The 26,370-nt window shown below is 46.4% G+C and overlaps 2 protein-coding genes across 3 annotated transcripts; both read left to right on the top strand.

Moving 5' to 3' along the window:
* Positions 1-991: 991 nt before the first annotated feature.
* LOC118387419 (drebrin-like protein B) lies at positions 992-14,139 on the top strand. Of its 2 annotated transcripts, XM_052525560.1 has the most exons (16): positions 994-1,453; positions 1,586-1,641; positions 1,822-1,934; positions 2,147-2,221; positions 2,319-2,462; positions 2,630-2,716; positions 7,193-7,270; positions 7,487-7,638; positions 7,732-7,786; positions 11,602-11,667; positions 11,936-12,038; positions 12,259-12,444; positions 12,845-12,925; positions 13,031-13,164; positions 13,317-13,386; positions 13,612-14,139. In XM_052525560.1, exons 1-16 carry the CDS (start codon positions 1,371-1,373, stop codon positions 13,746-13,748), a joined length of 1,620 nt encoding a protein of 539 aa, XP_052381520.1. In that variant the 5' UTR covers positions 994-1,370; the 3' UTR covers positions 13,749-14,139. The 2 variants fall into 2 exon arrangements, with proteins under 2 accessions (XP_052381521.1, XP_052381520.1); XM_052525561.1 differs by lacking the exon at positions 2,630-2,716 and having other exon boundaries at positions 992-1,453.
* A 338-nt stretch (positions 14,140-14,477) lies between these two features.
* LOC118387417 (cytochrome c oxidase subunit 5B, mitochondrial-like) lies at positions 14,478-16,477 on the top strand. Its single transcript, XM_035775749.2, has 4 exons — positions 14,478-14,645; positions 15,261-15,331; positions 15,584-15,683; positions 15,894-16,477. The coding sequence occupies exons 1-4, from the start codon at positions 14,549-14,551 to the stop codon at positions 16,004-16,006; spliced, it is 381 nt and encodes a 126-aa protein (XP_035631642.1). The 5' UTR covers positions 14,478-14,548; the 3' UTR covers positions 16,007-16,477.
* Positions 16,478-26,370: the final 9,893 nt, after the last annotated feature.

Below are 26,370 nucleotides of genomic sequence, written 5' to 3'. Positions count from 1 at the left end.
GATAATGCCCGCTCTCCTTCTCTCTTTAATCTTTGTGTGTGTACTTTATTCTGTGGGACTGTAACCCGAGCCCTCCCTTGGTCTGTTATCTGTTACACCCCCCAGGCATTTCCAAGCTTACATAATACTATTTTTTGTGCATGTGTGAGTAGTGCAAATGTGTGTGATGGGGGTGTTGGGAATGATGAGTGTCATGCCCCCCTCCCTCATAATAAAACCACCCACCAACGAGCAAAGGAGACAAGGGATTAGGCTCCATCTGAAATAGTGTGTGTGTGTGAGTGTATTTGTGTCTACGCCTCTATGTCTGTCTGTGTGCATTGGTGAAAAGGAATTCCCTCTTTTGTTCCTGAGAAAGCTAGTGTATGTTCAGTATGTGTGTGTGTTTGTGTATGTGTGTGTATGTGTAAAAGAGGAAGCTGGAGGGTGCTCATCTACACAGAGAGAGAGAGAGAGCGTGCAAGAGAGAGAGAGAGAGAGGGTTGGCAGGGATAGAAAAGGAGGGAGAGAGGGAACTGCTCACCAACAGCAAAGAGATAATGAGATAGAAAGAGAGTATGTGATAGGATAGAGAAAGAGTGGAGATCTACTTATCAACAAGGCTGATGTTTGTGAACCTTCTGTAGTCTAACCAGCAATCACCCTCAGTCCCTTTACAGTAGACTCTTCCACCACCTGAATAGTTAGCAGGAAGCATTTAGTCTGCTGACCTGCTTGTACTGAAGAACTTGCGGTACTGCAGCACCAATCTAAAAAAAATTGACTTTTCCGGTTCTGCCCTGACCGGTTTCTTTCACTCCCTCTCTCTCTCTTTCGCTCTCTCTCACACACACACACACACACACACACACACACACACACACACACACACACACACACACACACACACACACACACACACACACACACACACACACACACACACACACACACACACACACACACACACACACACACACACACACACACACACACACACACACACTGCCCCGACAAGTTTCAGAGGGGTGTGTGTGTGGTAGTTCCTTCATACTGAATCAGCTCGGACAGCCTGTGTGTGTTAGCGGTCCTCTTTCCTTGATTTCTCTAGGTAGAATATTTTAATCTTACTTTGACACAGAGAGGAGACCATTATTTTGTCGATTTGATCCTGATCCATCCCCGTTTTGACAAAGCTGAAATAATCTCCTTGGTACAAGACTTGCTTGTCATTGGAAGTTCTGCCTTTACCCACTAGAGTGCTCTTTCATCATTCAGTATATCTCAGCTACTCCAACTGAAGAGACCATTTCTTATTTCCTGGATAAAGTTTTGGTGCTGCGTTTTCTTTGACGCAGTGGATGCCACGGCACAGATAGACACACAGGAGAATGTCGGTGAATCTAAGTAAAAACGGAGCAGCACTCACGGCCGCGTATAAAGAATTGGTGGATGTGAAGTCTGATACCAACTGGTGAGCAAGAACTGAGAGAAGGATTAGATCAGTTGATTTGATATCACAGTTGTATCTGTATGTGTGTGTTTGTGATTCAGCAATGACAAGAGAGAGAGAGAATCTTCCAGTTGTTTTTCTGTCTGTCTACAGGGCTCTGTTCACCTATGAGGGGAACACCAATGACATCCGCCTGGCAGAGAAGGGAGGTGAGTGTGGGTCTGCAATATAAGTTGTTTGTGCATGTGTGTAATGGGGGTTCAGGGAATTTGTTGTATGAAAACTGAAGATACACCATACCACGTAGGCTTTAGTTTAGCTGGCTGACATGGTCATCAATAACGTTGACGACCCACGTTCGATTTGTGTGTATGTGTATCTGTATGTAGACGGCGGTCTGGAGGAGATGGTGGAGGAGTTGAGCAGTGGGAAGGTGATGTATGCCTTCTGTCGTGTCAAGGACCCCAACTCTGGCCTGTGTAAATATGTCCTCATCAACTGGGTAAGTAGCACACACACACACGCACGCACGCACGCACACACACACACACACACACACACACACACACACACACACACACACACACACACACACACACACACACACACACACACACACACACACACACACACACACACCACCCTCGAAGCATAACGATCACTAGAGACCTTTGTCAAATCAGCCATTCACCTTTGTGTGTGTGTGTGTTTTAGACAGGTGAAGGGGTAAAGGACTCTCGGAAAGGACAGTGCGCCAACCATGTCATTTCCATGGGTAACTTCCTAAGGGTGAGTTTTACCTGCATTAAAGAGAGAGATGCTCCAAAATGTTAATTCTCTAAATTCGCGCTGTGTAGATTCTCTCTGACCAATCTCTTTCCTGCAGGGTGCCCATGTGACCATCAATGCACGGGGAGAGGATGACGTGGAGCCAGAGAGCATCATGGGTAAAGTGGCCAAGGCGTCGGGGGCCAACTTTAACTTTCGCAAAGAGAAACAGAAATACAGCGATGTACCCAGTGGACCTGTGGTGAGAACACACACACACACTCATGCACACACACAAGCATACACACACACACACACACACACACACACACACACACACACACACACACACACACACACACACACACACACACACACACACACACACACACACACACACACACAGAGTAATGTGTTGTTGTGTTTCAGGGGTCGGTGTACCAGAAGACTAATGCTGTGGATGAGATTCTGCAAACCAAAGAGACACAGAAATATGACATACCCAGAGGGCCTGTGGTGAGAACACACTCACACTCACACACACACACACACACACACACACACACACACACACACACACACACACACACACACACACACACACACACACACACACACACACACACACACACACACAATTTAGTTATTCCCTCCTCAAGTCAATCAAACAGGCAAAACGTCAGTGTAGAGACAAAGTGGAGTTGCAATTCAACGTCTCAGACACGAGACATATGTGGCAGGGTCTACAGACAATCACGGACTACAAAAGGAAAACCAGCCACGTCACGGACACCGGCCTCTTATTTCCGGACAAGCTAAACACCTTCTTTGCCCGCTTTGCCGATAACAGTGCCACCGACGCGGCCCTCGACCAAGGACTGTGGGCTCTCCTTCTCCGTGGCCGTCTCGAGTAAGACATTTAAGCGTGTTATCCCTCACAAGGCTGCTGGCCCAGACGGCATCCCTAGCCGCGTCATCAGAGCATGCACAGACCAGCTGGCTGGTGTGTTAACGGACATGTTCAATCTCTCCATATCCCAGTCTGCTGTCCCCACATACTTCAAGATGGCCACCATTGTTCCTGTACCCAAGAAAGCAAAGGTAACTGCACTAAATTACTATTGCCCCTTAGCTGTCACTTCTGTCATCATGAAGTGCTTTGAGAGGCTAGTTAAGGATCATATCACCTCTACCTTACCTGTCACCTTAGACCCACTTCAGTTTGCATACTGCCCCAATAGATCCACAGATGATTCAATCGCCATCACACTGCACACTGCCCTATCCCAACTGGACAAGAGGAATACCTATGTAAGAATGCTGTTCATTGACTATAGCTCAGCATTCAACACCATAGTACACTCCAAGCTCATCATTAAGCTTGAGGCCCAGGGTCTGAACCCCACCCTGTGCAACTGGGTCCTGGACTTCCTGACGGGCCGCTCCCAGGTGGTGAAGGTAGGAAACAACACATCCACTTCGCTGATCCTCATAACTGGAGCCCCACAAGGGTGCGTGCTCAGCCCTCTCCTGTACTCCCTGTTCACCCATGACTGCGTGGCCATGCTCGCCTCCGACTCAATCATCAAGTTTGCAGATGACACAACAGTAGGAGACGTGATTATCAACAATGATGAGACAGCCTACAGGGAGGAGGTGAGGGCTCTGGGAGTGTGGTGCCAGGAAAATAATCTCTCACTCAATGTCAACAAAACAAAGGAGATGATCGTGGACTTCAGGAAACAGCAGAGGGAACATCCCCCTATCTACATTGACAGGACCACAGTGGAGAAGGCGGAAAGCTTCAAGTCCCTCGGCGTACACATCACTGACAAACTGAAATGGTCCACCCACATGGACAGTGTGGTGAAGAAGGCGCAACAGCGCCTCTTCAACCTCAGGAGGCTGAATCAATTTGGCTTGGCACCTAAAACCCACACAAACGTTTATAGATGCACAATTGAGAGCATCCTGTTGGGCTGTATCATCGCCTGGTACGGCAATTGCACAGCGCACAATCGCAGGGCTCTCCAGAGGGTGGAGCGGTCTGCACAATGCATCACCGAAGGCAAACTACCTGCCCTCCAGGACACCTACAGCACCTGATGTCACAGGAAGGCCAAAAAGATCATCAAGGACAACAACAACACGAGCCACTGCCTGTTCACCCCGCTATCATCCAGAATGCGATGTCAGTACAGGTGCATCAAAGCTGGGACTGAAAGACTGAAAAACAGCTTCTATCTCAAGGCCATCAGACTGTTAAATAGCCATCACTAGCACATTAGAGGCTGCTGCCTATATACAGTTGAAGTCAGAAGTTTACATACACTTAGATTGGAGTCAGTAAAACTCGTTTTTCATCCACTCCACAAATTTCTTGTTTTAACAAACTATAGTTTTGACAAGTCGGTTAGGACATCTACTTTGTGCATGACACAAGTAATTTTTCCAACAATTGTTTACACACAGATTATTTCACTTATAATTCACTGTATTACAAATTTAAGACGTTTACATACACTAAGTTGATTATGCTTTTAAACAGCTTGGAAAATTCCCCAAAATTATGTCATGGCTTTAAAAGCTTCTGGTAGGCTAATTGACATAATTTGAGTCAATTGGAGGTGTACCTGTGGATGTATTTCAAGGTCTACCTTCAAACTCAGTGCCTCTTTGCTTGACATCATGGGAAAATCAAATGAAATCAGCCAAGACCTCAGAAAAAAATGTAGACCTCCACAAGTCTGGTTCAACTTTAGGAGCAATTTCCAAACGCCTGAAGGTACCAAGTTCATCTGTACAAACAATAGTACGCAAGTATAAACACCATGGGCCCGCGCAGCCATCATACCGCTCAAGAAGGAGACGTGTTCTGTCTCCTAGAGTTGAATGTACTATGGGGGGGAAAGTATAAATAAATCCCAGGACAACAGCAAAGGACCTTGTGAAGATGCTGGAGGAAACAGGTACAAAAGTATCTATACCCACAGTAAAACGAGTCCTATATCAACATAACCTGAAAGGCTGCTCAGCAAGGAAGAAGCCACTGCTCCCAAACCGCCATAAAAAAACAGACTACAGTTTGCAACTGCACATGGACAAATATCGTACTTTCTGGAGAAATGTCCTCTGGTCTAATGAAACAAAAATAGAACTGTTTGGCCATAATGACCATCGTCAATATTTGGAGGAAAAGGGGGGATGCTTGCAAGCCGAAGAACACCGTCCCAATGGTGAAGCACAGGGGGGCAGCATCATGTTGTGGGGGTGCTTTGCTGAAGGAGGGACTGGTGGACTTCACAAAATAGATGGCTTCATGAGGGAGGAAAATTATGTGGATATATTGAAGCAACATCTCAAGACATCAGTCAGGAAGTTAAAGCTTGGTCGCAAATGGTCTTCCAAGTGGACAATGGCCCCAAGCATACTTCCAGAGTTGTGTCAAAATGGCTTAAGGACAACAAAGTCAAGGTGTTGGAGTGGCCATGACAAAGCCCTGACCTCAATCCTATAGTAAATTTGTGGGCAGAACTGAATAAGTATGTGCGAGCAAGGAGGCCTACCAACTTGACTCATTTACACCAGCTCTGTCAGGAGGAATGGGCCAAAATTCACCCAATGTATTGTGGGGAGCTATGACCCAAGTTAAACAATTTAAAGGCAATGCTACCAAATACGAATTGAGTGTATGTAAACTTCTGACCCACCGGAAATGTGATGAAATAAATAAAAGCTGAAATAAATCATTCTCTCTACTATTATTCTGACATTTCACATTCTTCAAATAAAGCGGTGATCCTAACTGACCTAAGACAGGGACTTTTTACCAGGATTAAATGTCAAGAATTGTGAAATACTGAGTTTAAATGTACTTGGTGTATGTAAACGTTCAACTTCAACTGTACATAGACTTGAAATCACTGGCCACTTTAAAAAAATTGAGCAATAGTCACTTTTTTTATTTTACCTTTATTTAACTAGGCAAGTCAGTTAAGAATAAATTCTTATTGTCAATGACAGCTTAGGAACAGTGGGTTAACTGCCTGTTCAAGGGCAGAACGACAGATTTGTACCTTGTCAGCTCGGGGATATGAACTTTCAACCTTTCGGTTACTAGTCCAACGCTCTAACCACTAGGCTACCCTACCCTGTTTACATATTGAGCATTAATCATCTCATATGTATATACTGTATTCTATTTTATTCTACTGTAACTTAGTCTATGCCGCTCTGACGTTGCTTGTCCATATATTTATATATTCTTAATTCCATCCCTTTACTTAGATTTATGTGTATTGGGTATATATTGTGAAATTGTTATATATTACTTGTTAGATATTACCGCACGGGCGGAGCTAGAAACACAAGCATTTTGCTACACCCACAATAACGTCTCCTAAACATGTGTATGTGACCAATACAATTTGATTTTGATTTGACACACACACAAACAGCTGTAATGTTTGTATTTATTTTATTTCACCTGTATTTAACCAGGTAGGCCAGTTGAGAACAAGTTCTCATTTACAACTGCGACCTATCCAAGATAAAGCAAATCAGTGCGAGACAAACAACAACACAGAGTTACACATGAAATAAACAAACGTACAGTCAATAACACATTTGGAATAAAAATCTATATACAGTGTGTGCAAATGAAGTAAGATTAGGGAGGTAAGGCAATAAATACGCAGTAGTGGCGAAGCAATTACAATTTAGCATTTAAACACTGGAGTGATAGATGTACAGAAGATGAATGTGCAAGGAGAGATACTGGCGTACAAAGGAGCAAAATAAATAAAGAACAATATGGGATGAGGTACCTGGATGGGCTATTTACATATGGGCTATGTACAGGTGCAATGATCTGTGAGCTGCTCTGACAGCTGATGCTTAAAGTTAGTGAGGGAGATATGAGTCTCTAGCTTCAGTGATTTTTGCAATTCCGTTCCAGTCATTGGCAGCAGAGAATGTATTGTTGTGTTTCAGGGGTCGGTGTACCAGAAGACTAATGCTGTGGATGAGATTCTGCAAACCAACAAGGACAACTTCTGGGCCCAATCTCAGGTAGACCTTCTCAGATAGCCAAGCCCACATTTTATTTGTCGTATGTAACTAGTAAGCTACATTGAAGTGCTTGCTCTTAAGACATAACAAAATTCCAGACAAAAGTAATACTATACTATATTGTTATCTCCCTATACACTGCTGCTGGTACTTTGGGAGTTTGATTCCAACAGAATGTTGCATTTCTCACTCTTTCTCTCTCTCTCTCTCTCTCAGAGAGATGAGGAGGTGCGTCAGAAGGAGGAGAGCAAGAGAGTGCAGGAGGAGAGGCAAAGGGTGAAAAGAGAGCGAATAGAGAAGGATGAAAAGGAGGCTGCAGAGAGAGAAATGAGGGCAAAGGAGAGAACCTCTCAAATCGACCAGGCAAAGTCAGTCATCACAGATGCACGCACACATGCGGAGACACACACAAACACATGCTCAATAATATAATATTGTCTGTCTGTGTGACCGTTTGTCAGGACTTACCAGAAGCAGCAGGAGTCAGGGTATAGAGACCAGGAACAACATCAGCCGGTGAGCCTTTTATTACATTTACATTTACATTTAAGTCATTTAGCAGACGCTCTTATCCAGAGCGACTTACAAATTGGTGCATTCACCTTATGACATCCAGTGGAACAGCCACTTTACAATAGTGCATCTAAATATTTTAAGGGGGGTGGGGGGTGGAGAAGGATTACTTTACCCTATCCTAGGTATTCCTTAAAGAGGTGGGGTTTCAGGTGTCTCCGGAAGGTGGTGATTGACTCCGCTGTCCTGGCGTCGTGAGGGAGTGTGTTCCACCATTGAGGAGCCAGAGCAGCGAACAGTTTTGACTGGGCTGAGCGGGAACTGTACTTCCTCAGTGGTAGGGAGGCGAGCAGGCCAGAGGTGGATGAACGCAGTGCCCTTGTTTGGGTGTAGGGCCTGATCAGAGCCTGGAGGTACTGAGGTGCCGTTCCCCTCACAGCTCCGTAGGCAAGCACCATGGTCTTGTAGCGGATGCGAGCTTCAACTGGAAGCCAGTGGAGAGAGCGGAGGAGCGGGGTGACGTGAGAGAACTTGGGAAGGTTGAACACCAGACGGGCTGCAGCGTTCTGGATGAGTTGTAGGGGTTTAATGGCACAGGCAGGGAGCCCAGCCAACAGCGAGTTGCAGTAATCCAGACGGGAGATGACAAGTGCCTGGATTAGGACCTGCGCCGCTTCCTGTGTGAGGCAGGGTCGTACTCTGCGGATGTTGTAGAGCATGAAACTACAGGAACGGGCCACCGCCTTGATGTTAGTTGAGAACGACAGGGTGTTGTCTAGGATCACGCCAAGGTTTTTAGCGCTCTGGGAGGAGGACACAATGGAGTTGTCAACCGTGATGGCGAGATCATGGAACGGGCAGTCCTTCCCCGGGAGGAAGAGCAGCTCCGTCTTGCCGAGGTTCAGCTTGAGGTGGTGATCCGTCATCCACACTGATATGTCTGCCAGACATGCAGAGATGCGATTCGCCACCTGGTCATCAGAAGGGGGAAAGGAGAAGATTAATTGTGTGTCGTCTGCATAGCAATGATAGGAGAGACCATGTGAGGTTATGACAGAGCCAAGTGACTTGGTGTATAGCGAGAATAGTAGAGGGCCTAGAACAGAGCCCTGGGGGACACCAGTGGTGAGAGCGCGTGGTGAGGAGACAGATTCTCGCCACGCCACCTGGTAGGAGCGACCTGTCAGGTAGGACGCAATCCAAGCGTGGGCCGCGCCGGAGATGCCCAACTCGGAGAGGGTGGAGAGGAGGATCTGATGGTTCACAGTATTGAAGGCAGCCGATAGGTCTAGAAGGATGAGAGCAGAGGAGAGAGAGTTAGCTTTAGCAGTGCGGAGCGCCTCCGTGATACAGAGAAGAGCAGTCTCAGTTGAATGACTAGTCTTGAAACCTGACTGATTTGGATCAAGAAGGTCATTCTGAGAGAGATAGCGGGAGAGCTGGCCAAGGACGGCACGTTCAAGAGTTTTGGAGAGAAAAGAAAGAAGGGATACTGGTCTGTAGTTGTTGACATCGGAGGGATCGAGTGTAGGTTTTTTCAGAAGGGGTGCAACTCTCGCTCTCTTGAAGACGGAAGGGACGTAGCCAGCGGTCAGGGATGAGTTGATGAGCGAGGTGAGGTAAGGGAGAAGGTCTCCAGAAATGGTCTGGAGAAGAGAGGAGGGGATAGGGTCGAGCGGGCAGGTTGTTGGGTGGCCGGCCGTCACAAGACGCGAGATTTCATCTGGAGAGAGAGGGGAGAAAGAGGTCAGAGCACAGGGTAGGGCAGTGTGAGCAGAACCAGCGGTGTCGTTTGACTTAGCAAACGAGGATCGGATGTCGTCGACCTTCTTTTCAAAATGGTTGACGAAGTCATCTGCAGAGAGGGAGGAGGGGGAGGGGAGGATGATTCAGGAGGGAGGAGAAGGTGGCAAAGAGCTTCCTAGGGTTAGAAGCAGATGCTTGGAATTTAGAGTGGTAGAAAGTGGCTTTAGCAGCAGAGACAGAGGAGGAAAATGTAGAGAGGAGGGAGCGAAAGGATGCCAGGTCCGCAGGGAGGCGAGTTTTCCTCCATTTCCGCTCGGCTGCCCGGAGCCCTGTTCTGTGAGCTCGCAATGAGTCGTCGAGCCACGGAGCGGGAGGGGAGGACCGAGCCGGCCTTGAAGATAGGGGACATAGAGAGTCAAAGGATGCAGAAAGGGAGGAGAGGAGGGTTGAGGAGGCAGAATCAGGAGATAGGTTGGAGAAGGTTTGAGCAGAGGGAAGAGATGATAGGATGGAAGAGGAGAGAGTAGCGGGGGAGAGAGAGCGAAGGTTGGGACGGCGCGATACCATCCGAGTAGGGGCAGTGTGGGAAGTGTTGGATGAAAGCGAGAGGGAAAGGATACAAGGTAGTGGTCGGAGACTTGGAGGGGAGTTGCAATGAGGTTAGTGGAAGAACAGCATCTAGTAAAGATGAGGTCGAGCGTATTGCCTGCCTTGTGAGTAGGGGGGGAAGGTGAGAGGGTGAGGTCAAAAGAGGAAAGGAGTGGAAAGAAGGAGGCAGAGAGGAATGAGTCAAAGGTAGACGTGGGGAGGTTAAAGTCGCCCAGAACTGTGAGAGGTGAGCCATCCTCAGGAAAGGAGCTTATCAAGACATCAAGCTCATTGATGAACTCTCCGAGGGGACCTGGAGGGCGATAAATGATAAGGATGTTAAGCTTGAAAGGGCTGGTAACTGTGACAGCATGAAATTCAAAGGAGACGATAGACAGATGGGTAAGGGAGAAAGAGAGAATGACCACTTGGGAGAGATGAGGATCCCGGTGCCACCACCCCGCTGACCAGAAGCTCTCGGGGTGTGCGAGAACACGTGGGCGGACGAAGAGAGAGCAGTAGGAGTAGCAGTGTTATCTGTGGCGATCCATGTTTCCGTCAGTGCCAAGAAGTCGAGGGACTGGAGGGAGGCATAGGCTGAGATGAACTCTGCCTTGTTGGCCGCAGATCGGCAGTTCCAGAGGCTACCGGAGACCTGGAACTCCACGTGGGTCGTGCGCGCTGGGACCACCAGATTAGGTGGCCGCGGCCACGTGGTGTGGAGCGTTTGTATGGTCTGTGCAGAGAGGAGATAACAGGGATAGACAGACACATAGTTGACAGGCTACAGAAGAGGCTACGCTAATGCAAGGAGATTGGAATGACAAGTGGACTACACGTCTCGAATGTTCAGAAAGTTAAGCTTACGTAGCAAGAATCTTATTGACTAAAATGATTAAAATGATACAGTACTGCTGAAGTAGGCTAGCTGGCAGTGGCTGCGTTGTTGACTTTGTAGGCTAGCTGGCAGTGGCTGCGTTGTTGACACTACACTAATCAAGTCATTCCGTTGAGTGTAATAGTTTCTACAGTGCTGCTATTCGGGGGCTAGCTGGCTAGCTAGCAGTGTTGATTACGTTACGTTGCGTTAAAAGAACGACAATAGCTGGCTAGCTAACCTAGAAAATCGCTCTAGACTACACAATTATCTTTGATACACAGACGGCTATATAGCTAGCTATGTAGCTAGCTACGATCAAGCAAATCAAACCGTTGTGCTGTAATGAAATTAAATGAAAATGTGATACTACCTGTGGAGCGAAGCGGAATGCGACCGGGTTGTTGAGTGCGGAAGTTCTATTCAGTAGACGTTGGCTAGCTGTTGGCTAGCTAGCAGTGTCTCCTACGTTAAGGACGACAAATAGCTGGCTATTTTATGTGGTACTATGTGTGATTTCTATGCATTGCACAAAATGCTTCTGTGAGTTGCAGTATTCCAAACTTATTTGAGTGTGTGTGTTTTTGTGTGTGTGTCTGCTTTTTAGGAGCAGCATGACAGTGAGCGTCAGAACTCTCAGAGAATAAGACCTGCATCTGTACAAAAAGCAAACGTGAGAGTCCGCACTCACTCACTGTGTTTGTGTGTTCAATATGTCATAATTTACTGAGCAGCTGCTTCTGGGAGAAGTGGAACAGGGTTTAAAGGGTTACCTATGATACAGGTGTGTGTGTGTGTGTGTGTGTGTGTGTGTGTGTGTGTGTGTGTGTGTGTGTGTGTGTGTGTGTGTGTGTGTGTGTGTGTGTGTGTGTGTGTGTGTGTGTGTGTGTGTGTGTGTGTGTGTGTGTGTGTGTGTGTGTGTGTGTGTGTGTGTGTGTCAGGAGGCAGCACGTCTGATCTCCCAGAGGTCCTTGAACCCCAGAGAGCTGTTTAAAAAGAGAGAGCAGAGTGCCTCACTGGACAACACGCCCAGCTCCAGACCTGGTAAAATCACCTAGAATGGTGTAATAGTGTTTTATAGATAAGCAACAAGGTGGGTATCGATATAGAAACTGGTCAACGCTAAACACACTTAATAACTTAAATAAAGTTAGCAATAAATCATTATGACATATCAATAACACATTCTGCCCCCCCCATAACACACATTCCCCTAGCCCCAATAACATAAAACACATATTATTCCCCTCTCCCCCTCCCTCAGGGAAGCTGCAGAGCCACTTCCTGACTCAGAAGTCCACTGAGAGAGAAACACCCAACGAACCACGTTCCCTACAATACCCTGCTTTTCTTCACCCAGAAGCCCCGGCTCCATTGGTCCCAAAAACACCTGCTCTGCTCTCAGAGCGTAAGGCACAGGTAGCCCCACCTTCACCTGTCCAACCCGCAGGTAATACATGCACCCACCCCCCCCATACACACACACCTGTATCATAGATAACCCTTTAAACCCTGTTCCACTTCTCCCAGAAGCAGCTGCCCCACTCTCACCTGTCCAACCCACAAGTCAGACACACATGCACACATGAATGCACACACACATCTGTATCATAGCTAAGCCTTTAACCATTTACTTCTCTTCTCCCAGAACGTACTGCTCCTCTACTCCCAGAAACCCCTGCTACTGTGTTCCTACAGCCTGAGGCACCAGCAGCCCTACACTCACATGTCCAACCCACAAGTCAAACACGCATGCATACAGGCATGCAGCTAACTCTTTCCACCACAGGCTGATTCATGTCGTAGTGATAAGGCTGTCTAAATAATATGTGTGTGTATGTGTGTCACAGAGTCTTCCTTCACTGAAGAGGAGTACTGGTCAGATGATTTTGATGGTGATACACAGGACACAGCACCAGCACCGGAGGACGGTAAGGCCTCCGCCTCACACACAAACGCAAACTAATTTCCACTCTCACATTGTTACCACCTAAAAACTACAGCTGGTGAGGGTCTTTAAATATTGAATCCCTCAGAGCCAACAGTTGCCGGCCTGGTTCAGGGTAGAGAGGGGCACATTGACCTCGATGAGGTATACGAGCTCCTGCCATTGGCAGCAACAAATGAGGAGGATAACATTTATGATGATATCTACCAGGACACACCCACAGTAAGTCTACAGGAAGTATGATGACGTTGCTCTTAGCCATGTTATCAAATATTATTCCAAATAGGTTGGACAATTCTGTGGTGTTATGACTCCACTGTTTTATTCTGTTCAAATCTTCTTTAACTCCCTATCACTTGAACAATCTCTCTCAGGTGCTGGAGCAGAGAGAGGAGGCCAGTGGACAGGATGTGCGTGCCAGGGCTCTGTATGACTACCAAGCCAGTGAGTGTTGCCCAGCTCTGGGTTCAAATCAAGTCCCTCTCTTTTTCTAATTTCATCTTCTTTCATCTGATCCTTCTTTGCTTTTCTAATCTTTTCTCTGATGTCCCACCTCATATTGCTTTCCTTCTTTCATCTCTTCTGGCACCACTCATCCCTATCTCATCTCTATCCATAAAGTTGTATTGAATTTAATCTTCTTTCATCCTTCTCTCCTCTCCTCCTCAGCTGACGACTCTGAGATTACCTTTGATCCTGATGACATCATCATAGGGATAGACATGGAGGATGTGGGTTGGTGGAGAGGCTACGGACCGGATGGACACTACGGAATGTTCCCTGCTAATTACGTTGAGCTCCTGTAGTTCCAAAGCCCTCCCACATGCCTGTACAACCAATTAGAGCATCAGATCATTCTGACTGCGACCAATGCGAACAATACAGGGGTAGGAAGGGGGATGTTTTTCTCTCTGCACAGATATTAGGTTTATAAGTAGAAAGAGAAGAGAATGGGGGTGCAGGGCTTATCAGGGATGTCAGGGAAAGTGACTGTCACTTGATTACTGTATTTTAATGTACAACAGAGCTCATGTCAGTGTATTCTAGTCTTTATGAATGTCTGGTTTTAGTCAGGTCTCAGACTAGCCGTCTTCTATGGGATTATGGGGATGTTTGGGGTTTTATATGTGTCTTGAATTTGTCAGACTTTTGCTTTTGATCCACTTTTCAATAAATAAAGATGAATGTCCAACTGTTTCCATGTGCTTAATCTTTTTTTGAGTTCTAGATTATTTATGCTCATCCCCCTTCTATGAAATGGGGATGGTGTATTCATTTGGACTAATCTTGCCTAGTTTAATAAAGGTTAAATAATAGATTATTAACAGATGATGTCATGTAGGCCTACTGATTGGACTGCAATGTTTTCTTAGTTTTTTTGGGAACGAAAGGTTGAATCAGTTTGCATGATAAAGTATATTCATAGCCTACCTTTTCAGGTAACGTTAGTCAACGACTCGAGCCTTGAGCGCGTCTATTTTTTAAATACAAGAGCACAGACGTCAGAATAATGCGACTGTCACGTAAATATTACACGTCATCAGTGTGCTGCCAGTTGTATTGCGACCTCTTCTTATTACAGCAGTGCTTTCGACCAGAAGGAGAAATGGCTGCAAGGTTATTGCTTCGCTCGGCCGTCAGGGCCGCTACAACTTTCCGGGCCGCCCCGGTCCCTGCTCTCACCCGCGGCATGGCGGTTGGTGGTGAGTCGGTAATGTGGAGGTTTTGGGCAGAAGCCATGGAAGCATCGTATTTGACATATTGATGTCTTGCCAAGGACAGGCGATGAATTGCTAGGCAATGGCGCAAGGCTTTCTAGCCAAGTTAACACAATATTCGTTGTATCAAAATACAATTTTCAATCTGTCCACATTGTTCTCATTAAGTAGCTAGCTGAGCAGATTGTTTTCATGTCCTATATTGAGCTATTTTGCCTTATATAGCGACCTTTGTCAAAGGGACGGCAGGTGGTTAGAGCGTTGGACTGGTAACCGGAAAGTTGCAAGTTCAAACCCCCGAGCTGACAAGGTTCAAATCTGTCGTTCTGCCCCTGAACAAGACAGTTAACCCACTGTTCCTAGGCCGTCATTGAAAATAAGAATTTGTTCTTAACTGACTTGCCTAGTTAAATAAAGGTTTAAAAAAAAGTCAAAGATGGTACCTTAGTTTAGGGTTCTAGCTGGCGCGTCAGCGAGCTATCCGTGTCGACTTTATCTTTGAATGTGCTTAGCGCGGAAGTAGCCCACTGCTCATTTTGCTAACTTTTAAACTAGTTAACTAGTTAGCTAGCAAGGTTAACACTGATGACATGTTTTCAGGCATCCCCACCGACGAGGAGCAGGCCACTGGTCTGGAGAAGATAGTTATGAAGGCTGCGCAACAGGGCGCGGTGAGTCGAGATTACATTTGTTTGAAATTAATATTATTTGCGTCAACTGTGTTGCTATGGCCAACATTTACGTAGTTTAACATGTCAAGTATTCATTAGTTTGGCAGTAATCTCACACTGCTCTCGGCACTGGCCCGACATGCCTCTAGCCACATTTAGGATCCTTAAAAGGTTTCTGTGTGCTTCGTTCTCCATGTCACCAAGTCATACCTAGGTCTAAAACTGAACCTGTCTTGTGTGATTTCTTTCCAGGACCCCTACAGCATGTTGAAGCCCAAAGAGTATGCTGGCTCAAAGGCTGACCCCCATCTGGTGCCCTCCATCACTACCAAGAGGATTGTGGGCTGTGTCTGTATGTGACTAGCTTTATATTAGTCTTTCTACAGCTGTCTGGTAGTTCTGTGGCCAGAAGCTGTACCACTCTGATTTGTCATGGCTGTCTGAGGGTTGTCCTTCCTGTGCCTATCTAATGTCTCCTTCAACTGATCTCTCCCTCCCTCCTATATCCCCTCCTCCCTTTCTCCCCCTTCTCTCTCACTTTCTCCATCCTCTCTCTCTCAAGGTGAGGAGGATAACACTGCAGTGGTGTGGTTCTGGCTCCATCAGGGCGATGCTCAGCGCTGTCCCTCATGTGGCTCCCACTACAAACTGGTGCCCCACGAGCTGCCCCACTAAAATACACACCAACACACACCCTCTTATATAGATACACACATCACCTAGTACCTTTACATGACATTACATTCACTGAAAGATTCCAGCTTTAGGATGAAGGGGGTTAGATGTTGATGTCAAATCTCAATGTTCTTTCAGGAAGTGTATTTGCACGGGGAGTTAGGTGTTTTAAATTAGAATTTTGGGCCTCTGTGTTTACCCTTTGGTTTCTTTTAATCATGTGTTTGCTGTCCAATTTATCTTTATCTCATCCTAACGTCTACTTGAAAATCTATCTAACCTGCTAACCTCAATGTCAGTCTGATCACAGGACCAGTTATTGTTTAAAACTTACCGAAGGCCTAGGCCTAATGGTGTGGGACGCAATGTTATTTTTCAAGCAATTCCATTCAAACAGCAGTTTACGTTGATGTATGTACTCTACTGTACACTTGGTCTTATCAAATCAATAAAGTATAATCCTTAACTCCTGTTGCTGTTTCGGTGGTGATGTAGAATAGCGTGGTGGTTTTGGTCAGGGGTGGGCAAAATACAGCTTGTGAAAATTTAAATAATACTAAATCTCTAAAACCAGATGGAAAGTATGTAGAAATGATAATATACCTATATAATTAGAAATGAGTGCCAGTTTGCTAGGCTGTAATTTGATTTTGACCAGCAAATCTGTCAACATAAAATCAGTGGCACTCTGTTTAATTTTGAAATTTTTGAAATGTGGCCCTCGAGCCAAAATTTAAGATTTAGGTCATCTGGATCTGAGAAGCCGACGCATATAATGGTGTATTCATTCAAGGACTTTGATTGTCACACTTATTTTGACCGTTTTCATTGTGGTGCCATGTGTAATGTATAGTACCCTGCTTTTTGTAAGAGCGAGCTAATGGCACGGAGGGGATAAATTCTGTTTTACGGGCTCCTAACCAATTGTGTTTTTTTTTTCATTAACTTATTCTATACATGTTTTTGCTTCTGGATATCAGAACAGCGATTACTCACCTGTAACTGGACGAAGATTGTTTTCTTTAATGAGTCTGATGCGAAGGATATTGTTTCTCCCAGACCAGGCCCAAATCCCTGTCATTCGCATGAAAAAAAGACCGAGGTCCAGGGGGGACAGTTCTGGGTGCCATGTGATAATTAGTTTGAGTGGCTAACCCGCCTCTACAATCCATTCCATTGACCAACGTATAATAATTGGAGAATAAACTGGATGAGCTCAGTTTAAGACTCCTACGAACAGGACATTAAAAAACGGTAACATCTTTTGTGTCACCAAGTCTTGGCTGAACGACGACACGGATAATATACATTTGGCTGAGTTTTCTGTGCATCGGCAGAACAACAGTTACGTCCGGGAAGAGAAGGGGTGGTGGTGTGTCTATTTGTCAATAGCAGCTGGTGGGAGATGTCTAATATTAAGGTCTCGAGGTATTGCTTGCCTGAGGTAGAGTAACTCATGATAAGCCGTAGACCACGCTATCTACAAAGAGAATTTTCATCTATATTTTTCGTAGCCGTATATTGACCATCACAAAACCGATGCTGGCACAGTGTATAAGGCCTTAAGCAAACAAGAAAAATGCTCATCCAGAAGCGGTGTCACTAATGGATGGGGATTTTAATGCAGGCAGACAAATCTGTTTTACCTCATCTCTACCAGCATGTCACATGCAACCAGAGGGGGAAAAAAACTGTAGACCACCAATACTCCACACACAGACTCATATAAAGTTCCCCCTTGGCAAATCTGATCATAATTCTATCCTCCTGAATCCTGCTTACAAGCAAAAACTAAATCAAGAAGTACCAGTGACTTGCTCAACACAAAAGTGGTCAGATGACATGGATGCTACGCTACATGACTGTTTTGCTAGCACAGACTGGAATATTAAATCAAATCAAATTCATTTATATAGCCCTTCTTACATCAGCGGATATCTCAAAGTGCTGTACAGAAACCCAGCCTAAAACCCTAAACAGCAAGCAATGCAGGTGTAGAGGCACGGTGGCTACGAAAAACTCCCTAGAAAGGCCAAAACCTAGGAAGAAACCTAGAGAGGATCCAGGCTATGAGGGGTGGCCAGTCCTCTTCTGGCTGTGCCAGTTGCAGATTATAACAGAACATGGCCAAGATGTGCAAATGTTCATAAATGACCAGCATGGTCCAAAAATAATAATCACAGTAATTGTCGAGTGTGCAGCAAGAAGGCACCTCAGGAATAAATGTCAGTTTGCTTTTCATAGCCGGACATTTGGAGTATCTCTACCGCTCCTGCTGTCTCTAGAGAGTTGAAAACAGCAGGTCTGGGACAGGTAGCATGTCCGGTGAACAGGTCAGGGTTCCATAGTCGCAGGCAGAACAGTTGAAACTGGAGCAGCAGCATGGCCAGGTGGACTGGAGACAGCAAGGAGTCATCATGCCAGGTAGTCCTGAGGCATGGACCTAGGGCTCAGGTCCTCCGAGAGAGAGAAAGAAAGAAAGAGAGAATTAGAGATAGAATACTTACATTCACACAGGACACCGGATAAGACAGGATAAGTACTCCAGATATAACAAACTGACCGTAGCCCCCCGACACATAAACTATTGCAGCATAAATACTGGAGGCTGAGACAGGAGGGGTCAGGAGACAATGTGGCCCCATCCGAAGATACCCCCGGACAGGGCCAAACAGGAAGGATATAATCCCACCCACTTTGTCAAAGCACAGCCCCCACACCACTAGAGGGATATCTTCAACCACCAACTTACCATCCTGAGACAAGGCCGAGTACAGCCCACAAAGATCTCTGCCACGGCACAACCAAAGGGGGGGGGGGCGCCAACCCAGACAGGAAGATCACGTCAGTGACTCAACCCACTCAAGTGACGCACCCCTCCTAGGGACGGCATGAAAGAGCACCAGTAAGCCAGTGACTCAGCCCCTGTAATAGGGTTAGAGGCAGTGAATCCCAGTGGAGAGAGGGGAACCAGCCAGGCAGAGACAGCAAGGGCGGTTCGTTGATCCAGAGCCTTTCCGTTCCCCTTCACACTCCTGGGCCAGACTACACTCAATCATATGACCTACTGAAGAGACGAATAGCAGCACTGTAGAAACTATTACACTCAACGGAACGACTTGATTAGTGTAGTGTCAACAACGCAGCCACTGCCAGCTAGCCTACAAAGTCAACAACGCAGCCACTGCCAGCTAGCCTACTTCAGCAGTACTGTATCATTTTAATCATTTTAGTCAATAAGATTCTTGCTACATAAGCTTAACTTTCTGAACATTCGAGACGTGTAGTCCACTTGTCATTCCAATCTCCTTTGCATTAGCGTAGCCTCTTCTGTAGCCTGTCAACTATGTGTCTGTCTATCCCTGTTCTCTCCTCTCTGCACAGACCATACAAACGCTCCACACCGCGTGGCCGCGGCCACCCTAATCTGGTGGTCCCAGCGCGCACGACCCACGTGGAGTTCCAGGTCTCCGGTAGCCTCTGGAACTGCCGATCTGCGGCCAACAAGGCAGAGTTCATCTCAGCCTATGCCTCCCTCCAGTCCCTCGACTTCTTGGCACTGACGGAAACATGGATCACCACAGATAACACTGCCACTCCTACTGCTCTCTCTTCGTCCGCCCACGTGTTCTCGCACACCCCGAGAGCTTCTGGTCAGCGGGGTGGTGGCACCGGGATCCTCATCTCTCCCAAGTGGTCATTCTCTCTTTCTCCCCTTACCCATCTGTCTATCGCCTCCTTTGAATTCCATGCTGTCACAGTTACCAGCCCTTTCAAGCTTAACATCCTTATCATTTATCGCCCTCCAGGTTCCTCGGAGAGTTCATCAATGAGCTTGATGCCTTGATAAGCTCCTTTCCTGAGGACGGCTCACCTCTCACAGTTCTGGGTGACTTTAACCTCCCCACATCTACCTTTGACTCATTCCTCTCTGCCTCCTTCTTTCCACTCCTCTCCTCTTTTGACCTCACCCTCTCACCTTCCCCCCTACTCACAAGGCAGGCAATACGCTCGACCTCATCTTTACTAGATTCTGTTCTTCCACTAACCTCATTGCAACTCCTCCAAGTCTCCGACCACTACCTTGTATCCTTTTCCCTCTCGCTCTCATCCAACACTTCCCACACTGCCCCTACTCGGATGGTATCGCGCCGTCCCAACCTTCGCTCTCTCTCCCCCGCTACTCTCTCCTCTTCCATCCTATCATCTCTTCCCTCTGCTCAAACCTTCTCCAACCAATCTCCTGATTCTGCCTCCTCAACCCTCCTCTCCTCCCTTTCTGCATCCTTTGACTCTCTATGCCCCCTATCCTCCAGGCCGGCTCGGTCCTCCCTCCCGCTCCGTGGCTCGACGACTCATTGCGAGCTCACAGAACAGGGCTCCGGGCAGCCGAGCGGAAATGGAGGAAAACTCGCCTCCCTGCGGACCTGGCATCCTTTCGCTCCCTGCTCTCTACATTTTCCTCTTCTGTCTCTGCTGCTAAAGCCACTTTCTACCACTCTAAATTCCAAGCTTCTGCCTCTAACCCTAAGAAGCTCTTTGCCACCTTCTCCTCCCTCCTGAATCCCCCCCCCTCCTCCTTCTCTGCAGATGACTTCGTCAACCATTTTGAAAAGAAGGTCGACGACATCCGATCCTCGTTTGCTAAGTCAAACGACACCGCTGGTTCTGCTCACACTGCCCTACCCTGTGCTCTGACCTCTTTCTCCCCTCTCTCTCCAGATGAAATCTTGCGTCTTGTGACGGCCGGCCGCCCAACAACCTGCCCGCTTGACCCTATCCCCTCCTCTCTTCTCCAGACCATTTCCGGAGACCTTCTCCTTACCTTACCTCGCTCATCAACTCATCCCTGACCGCTGGCTACGTCCCTTCCGTCTTCAAGAGAGCGAGAGTTGCACCCCTTCTAAAAAAACCTACACTCGATCCCTCCGATGTCAACAACTACAGACCAGTATCCCTTCTTTCTTTTCTCTCCAAAACTCTTGAACGTGCCGTCCTTGGCCAGCTCTCCCGCTATCTCTCTCAGAATGACCTTCTTGATCCAAATCAGTCAGGTTTCAAGACTAGTCATTCAACTGAGACTGCTCTTCTCTGTATCACGGAGGCGCTCCAGCACCGCTAAAGCTAACTCTCTCTCCTCTGCTCTCATCCTTCTAGACCTATCGGCTGCCTTCGATACTGTGAACCATCAGATCCTCCTCTCCACCCTCTCCGAGTTGGGCATCTCCGGCGCGGCCCACGCTTGGATTGCGTCCTACCTGACAGGTCGCTCCTACCAGGTGGCGTGGCGAGAATCTGTCTCCTCACCACGCGCTCTCACCACTGGTGTCCCCCAGGGCTCTGTTCTAGGCCCTCTCCTATTCTCGCTATACACCAAGTCACTTGGCTCTGTCATAACCTCACATGGTCTCTCCTATCATTGCTATGCAGACGACACACAATTAATCTTCTCCTTTCCCCCTTCTGATGACCAGGTGGACGAATCGCATCTCTGCATGTCTGGCAGACATATCAGTGTGGATGACGGATCACCACCTCAAGCTGAACCTCGGCAAGACGGAGCTGCTCTTCCTCCCGGGGAAGGACTGCCCGTTCCATGATCTCGCCATCACGGTTGACAACTCCATTGTGTCCTCCTCCCAGAGCGCTAAGAACCTTGGCGTGATCCTGGACAACACCCTGTCGTTCTCAACTAACATCAAGGCGGTGGCCCGTTCCTGTAGGTTCATGCTCTATAACATCCGCAGAGTACGACCCTGCCTCACACAGGAAGCGGCGCAGGTCCTAATCCAGGCACTTGTCATCTCCCGTCTGGATTACTGCAACTCGCTGTTGGCTGGGCTCCCTGCCTGTGCCATTAAACCCCTACAACTAATCCAGATTGCCGCAACCCGTCTGGTGTTCAACCTTCCCAAGTTCTCTCACGTCACCCCGCTCCTCCGCTCTCTTCACTGGCTTCCAGTTGAAGCTCGCATCCGCTACAAGACCATGGTGCTTGCCTACGGAGCTGTGAGGGGAACGGCACCTCAGTACCTCCAGGCTCTGATCAGGCCCTACACCCAAACAAGGGCACTGTGTTCATCCACCTCTGGCCTGCTCGCCTCCCTACCACTGAGGAAGTACAGTTCCCGCTCAGCCCAGTCAAAACTGTTCGCTGCTCTGGCCCCCAATGGTGGAACAAACTCCCTCACGACGCCAGGACAGCGGAGTCAATCACCACCTTCCGGAGACACCTGAAACCCCACCTCTTTAAGGAATACCTAGGATAGGATAAGTAATCCTTCTCACCCCCCTTTTAAGATTTAGATGCACTATTGTAAAGTGACTGTTCCACTGGATCTCATAAGGTGAATGCACCAATTTGTAAGTCGCTCTGGATAAGAGAGTCTGCTAAATGACTTAAATGTAAATGTAAATGAGTCTTCAGTAAAGACTTAAAGGTTGAGACCGAGTCTGCGTCTCTCACATGGGTAGGCAGACCATTCCATAAAAATGGAGCTCTATAGGAGAAAGCCCTGCCTCCAGCTGTTTGCTTAGAAATTCTAGGGACAATTAGGAGGCCTGCATCTTGTGACCGTAGCTTACGTGTAGGTATGTACGGCAGGACCAAATCAGAAAGATAGGTAGGCGCAAGCCCCTGTAATGCTTTGTAGATTAGCAGTAAAACCTTGAAATCAGCCCTTGCCTTAACAGGAAGCCAGTGTAGAGAGGCTAGCACTGGAGTAATATGATCAAATTTGTTGGTTCTCGTCAGGATTCTAGCAGCTGTATTTAGCACTAACTGAAGTTAATTTAGTGCTTTATCCGGGTAGCCGGAAAGTAAAGCATTGCAGTAGTCTAACCTAGAAGTAACAAAAGCATGGTTGAATTTTTCTGCATCATTTTTGGACAGAAAGTTTCTGATTTTTGCAATGTTACATAGATGGAAAAAAGCTGTCCTTGAAACAGTCTTGATATGTTCGTCAAAAGAGAGATTAGGGTCCAGAGTAATACAGAGGTCCTTCAAAGTTTATTTGAGACGACTGTTAAACCATTAAGATTAATTGTCAGATTCAACAGAAGATCTCTTTGTTTCTTGGAACCTAAAACAAGCATCTCTGTTTTGTCCGAGTTTAAAAGTAGAACGTTTGCAGCCATCCACTTCCTTATGTCTGAAACACAGGCTTCTAGCAAGGGGAATTTTGGGGCTTCACCATGTTTCATTGAAATGTACAGCTGTGTGTCATCCGCATAGCAGTGAAAGTTAACATTATGTTTGCGAATGACATCCTCAAGAGGTACAATATATAGTGAAAACAATAGTGGTCCTAAAACCGAACCTTGAGGAACACCGAAATGTACAGTTGATTTGTCAGAGGACAAACCATTTCACAGACAAAACTGATATCTTTCCGACAGATAAGATCTAAACCAGGCCAGAACTTGTCCGTGTAGACCAATTTGGGTTTCCAATCTCTCCAAAAGAATGTGGTGATCGATGGTGTCAAAAGCGGCACTAAGGTCTAGGAGCACGAGGACAGATGCAGAGCCTCGGTCTGACGCCATTAAAAGGTAATTTACCACCTTCACAAGTGCAGTCTCAGTACTATGATGGGGTCTAAAACCAGACTGAAGCATTTTGAAAACATTGTTTCTCTTCAGGAAGGCAGGCAGTAAGTTGCTGCGCAACAACTTTTTAAAAAATGTTTGAGAGGAATGGAAGATTCGAAATAGGCCGAAAGTATTTATATTTTCTGGGTCAAGGTTGGCCTTTTCAAGAGAGGCTTTACTACTGCCACTTTTAGTGAGTTTGGTACACATCCGGTGGATAGAGAGCCGTTTATTATGTTCAACATAGGAGGTCCAAGCACAGGAAGCAGCTCTTTCAGGTGTTTAGTTGGAATAGGGTCCAGTATGCAGCTTGAAGGTTTAGAGGCCATGATTATTTTCATCATTGTGTCAAGAGATATAGTACTAAAACACTTGAGTGTCTCTCTTGATCCTAGGTCCTGGCAGAGGTGTGCAGACTCAGGACAACTGAGGTCTGGAGGAATACTCAGATTTAAAGAGGAGTCTGTAATTTGCATTCGAATGATCATGATCTTTTCCTCAAAGAAGTTCATGAATTTATTACTGCTGAAGTGAAAGCCATTCTCACTTGGGGAATGCTGCTTTTTAGTTAGCTTTGCGACTATCAAAAATCAATTTTGGGTTTTGTTCTTATTTTCCTCAATTAAGTTGGAAAAATAGGGTGATCGAGCAGCAGTGAGGGCTCTTCGATACTGCACGGTACTGTCTTTTCAAGCTAGTCGGAAGACTTCCAGTTTGGTGTGGCGCCATTTCCGTTCCACTTTTCTGGAAGCTTGCTTCAGAGCCTGGGTATTTTCTGTATACCAGGGAGCTAGTTTCTTATGAGAAATGTTTTTAGTTTTTAGGGGTGCAACTGCATCTAGGGTATTGCACAAGGTTAAATTGAGATCCTCAGTTAGGTTGTTAACAGTTTTTTGTCCTCTGACGTCCTTGGGTAGACAGAGGGAATCTGGAAGGGCATCAAGCAATCTTTGTGTTGTTTGAGAATTTATAGCACAACTTGTGATGCTCCTTGGTTGGGGTCTGAGCAGATTATTTGTTGCGATTGCAAACGTAAGAAAATGGTGGTCCAATAGTCCAGAATTTTGAGGAAAAACATTAAGATCCACAACATTTATTCCATGGGACAAAACTAGGTCCAGAGTACAACTGTGACAGTGAGTAGGTCCAGAGACATGTTGGACAAAACCCACTGAGTCGATGATGGCTCTGAAAGCCTTTTGGAGTGGGTCTGTGGACTTTTCCATGTGAATATTAAATACACCAAAAATTAGAATATTATCTGCTATGACTACAAGGTCCGATAGGACTCTGTGATTCAGGGATTCAGGCCAATCACATCAAGATTATGTTCAGTGATTAGTTAATTGACTATAACTGCCTTTGAAGTGAGGATCTAACATTAAGTAGCCCTATTTTGAGATGTGAGGTATCACGATCTCTTTCAATAATGGCAGGAATGGAGGAGGTCTTTATCCTAGTGAGATTGCTAAGGTGAATATGTTCTGTGATTCATCCAATGTCATTGAGGAGTATACCACCTCAGTCACCGGCTTCATCAATAAGTGCATCGACGATGTCGTCCCCACAGTGACCGTACGTACAGTATATATCCCAACCAGAAGCCATGGATTACAGGCAACATCCGTACCGAGCTAAAGGCTAGAGCTGCCGCTTTCAAGGAGTGGGACACTAACCCGGACGCTTATAAGAAATCCCAATATGCCCTCAGAAGAACCATCAAACAAGCAAAGTGCCAATACAGGACTAAGATTGAATCCTACTACGCCGGCACTGACGTTCGTCGGATGTGAAGGGGCTTACAAACTATTACAGACTACAAAGGGAAACACAGCCGCGAGCTGCCCAGTGACGTGAGCCTACCTGACAGTCTAAATGCCATTTTTATTATTGCTTCAAGGCAAGCAACACTGAAGAATGTATGAGAGCACCAACTTTTCCGGACGACTGTGTGATCACGCTCTCTGTAGCCGAATTGAGCAAGACCTTTAAACAGGTCAAAATTCACAAGGACATGGGGTCACACGGATTACCAGGATGTGTACTCAGAGCATGCGCAGACCAACTGGCAAGTGTCTTCACTGGCATTTTCAACCTCTCCCTGACCAAGTCTGTAATATCTACAGTTGAAGTCGGAAGTTTACATACACCAGAGCCGAATACATTCAAACTCAGTTTTTCACAATTCCTGACATTTAATCCTAGTAAATATTTGCTGTTTTATGTCAGTTAGGATCACGACTTTATTTTAAGAATGTAAAATGTCAGAATAGTAGTAGAGAGAATTATTTATATCAGCTTTTATTTCTTTCATCACATAGATGTTGCTTCAATATATCCACATAATTTTCCACCCTCATGATGAAATCTATTTTGTGTGTGCACCAGTCCCTCTTGCAGCAAAGCACCCCCACAACACGATGCTGCCACCCCCGTGCTTCATAGTTGGGATGGTGTTCTTCGGCTTGTAAGCCTCCAAACATAACAATGGTTATTATGGACAAACAATTATATTTTTGTTTCACCAGACCAAAGGACATTTCTCCAAAAAGTATGATCTTTGTTCCCATGTGCAGTTGCAAACTGTAGTCTGGCTTTTTTATGGTGGTTTTGGAGCAGTGTCTTCTTCCTTGCTGAGCGGCCTTTCGTGTTATGTCGATATAGGACTCGTTTTACTGTGGATATAGATACTTTTGTACCTGTTTCCTCCAGCATTTTCACAAGGCCCTTTGCTGTTGTTCTGGGATTGATTTAGCTTTTTTCTCACCAAAGTA

The sequence above is a fragment of the Oncorhynchus keta genome, chromosome 9, assembly GCF_023373465.1.
Source record: "Oncorhynchus keta strain PuntledgeMale-10-30-2019 chromosome 9, Oket_V2, whole genome shotgun sequence".
In the NCBI taxonomy this organism is placed as follows: Eukaryota; Metazoa; Chordata; class Actinopteri; order Salmoniformes; family Salmonidae; genus Oncorhynchus; species Oncorhynchus keta.
The sequence above is the reverse complement of the archived record's forward strand: the minus strand, read 5'-3'. Positions and strand labels throughout refer to the sequence as shown.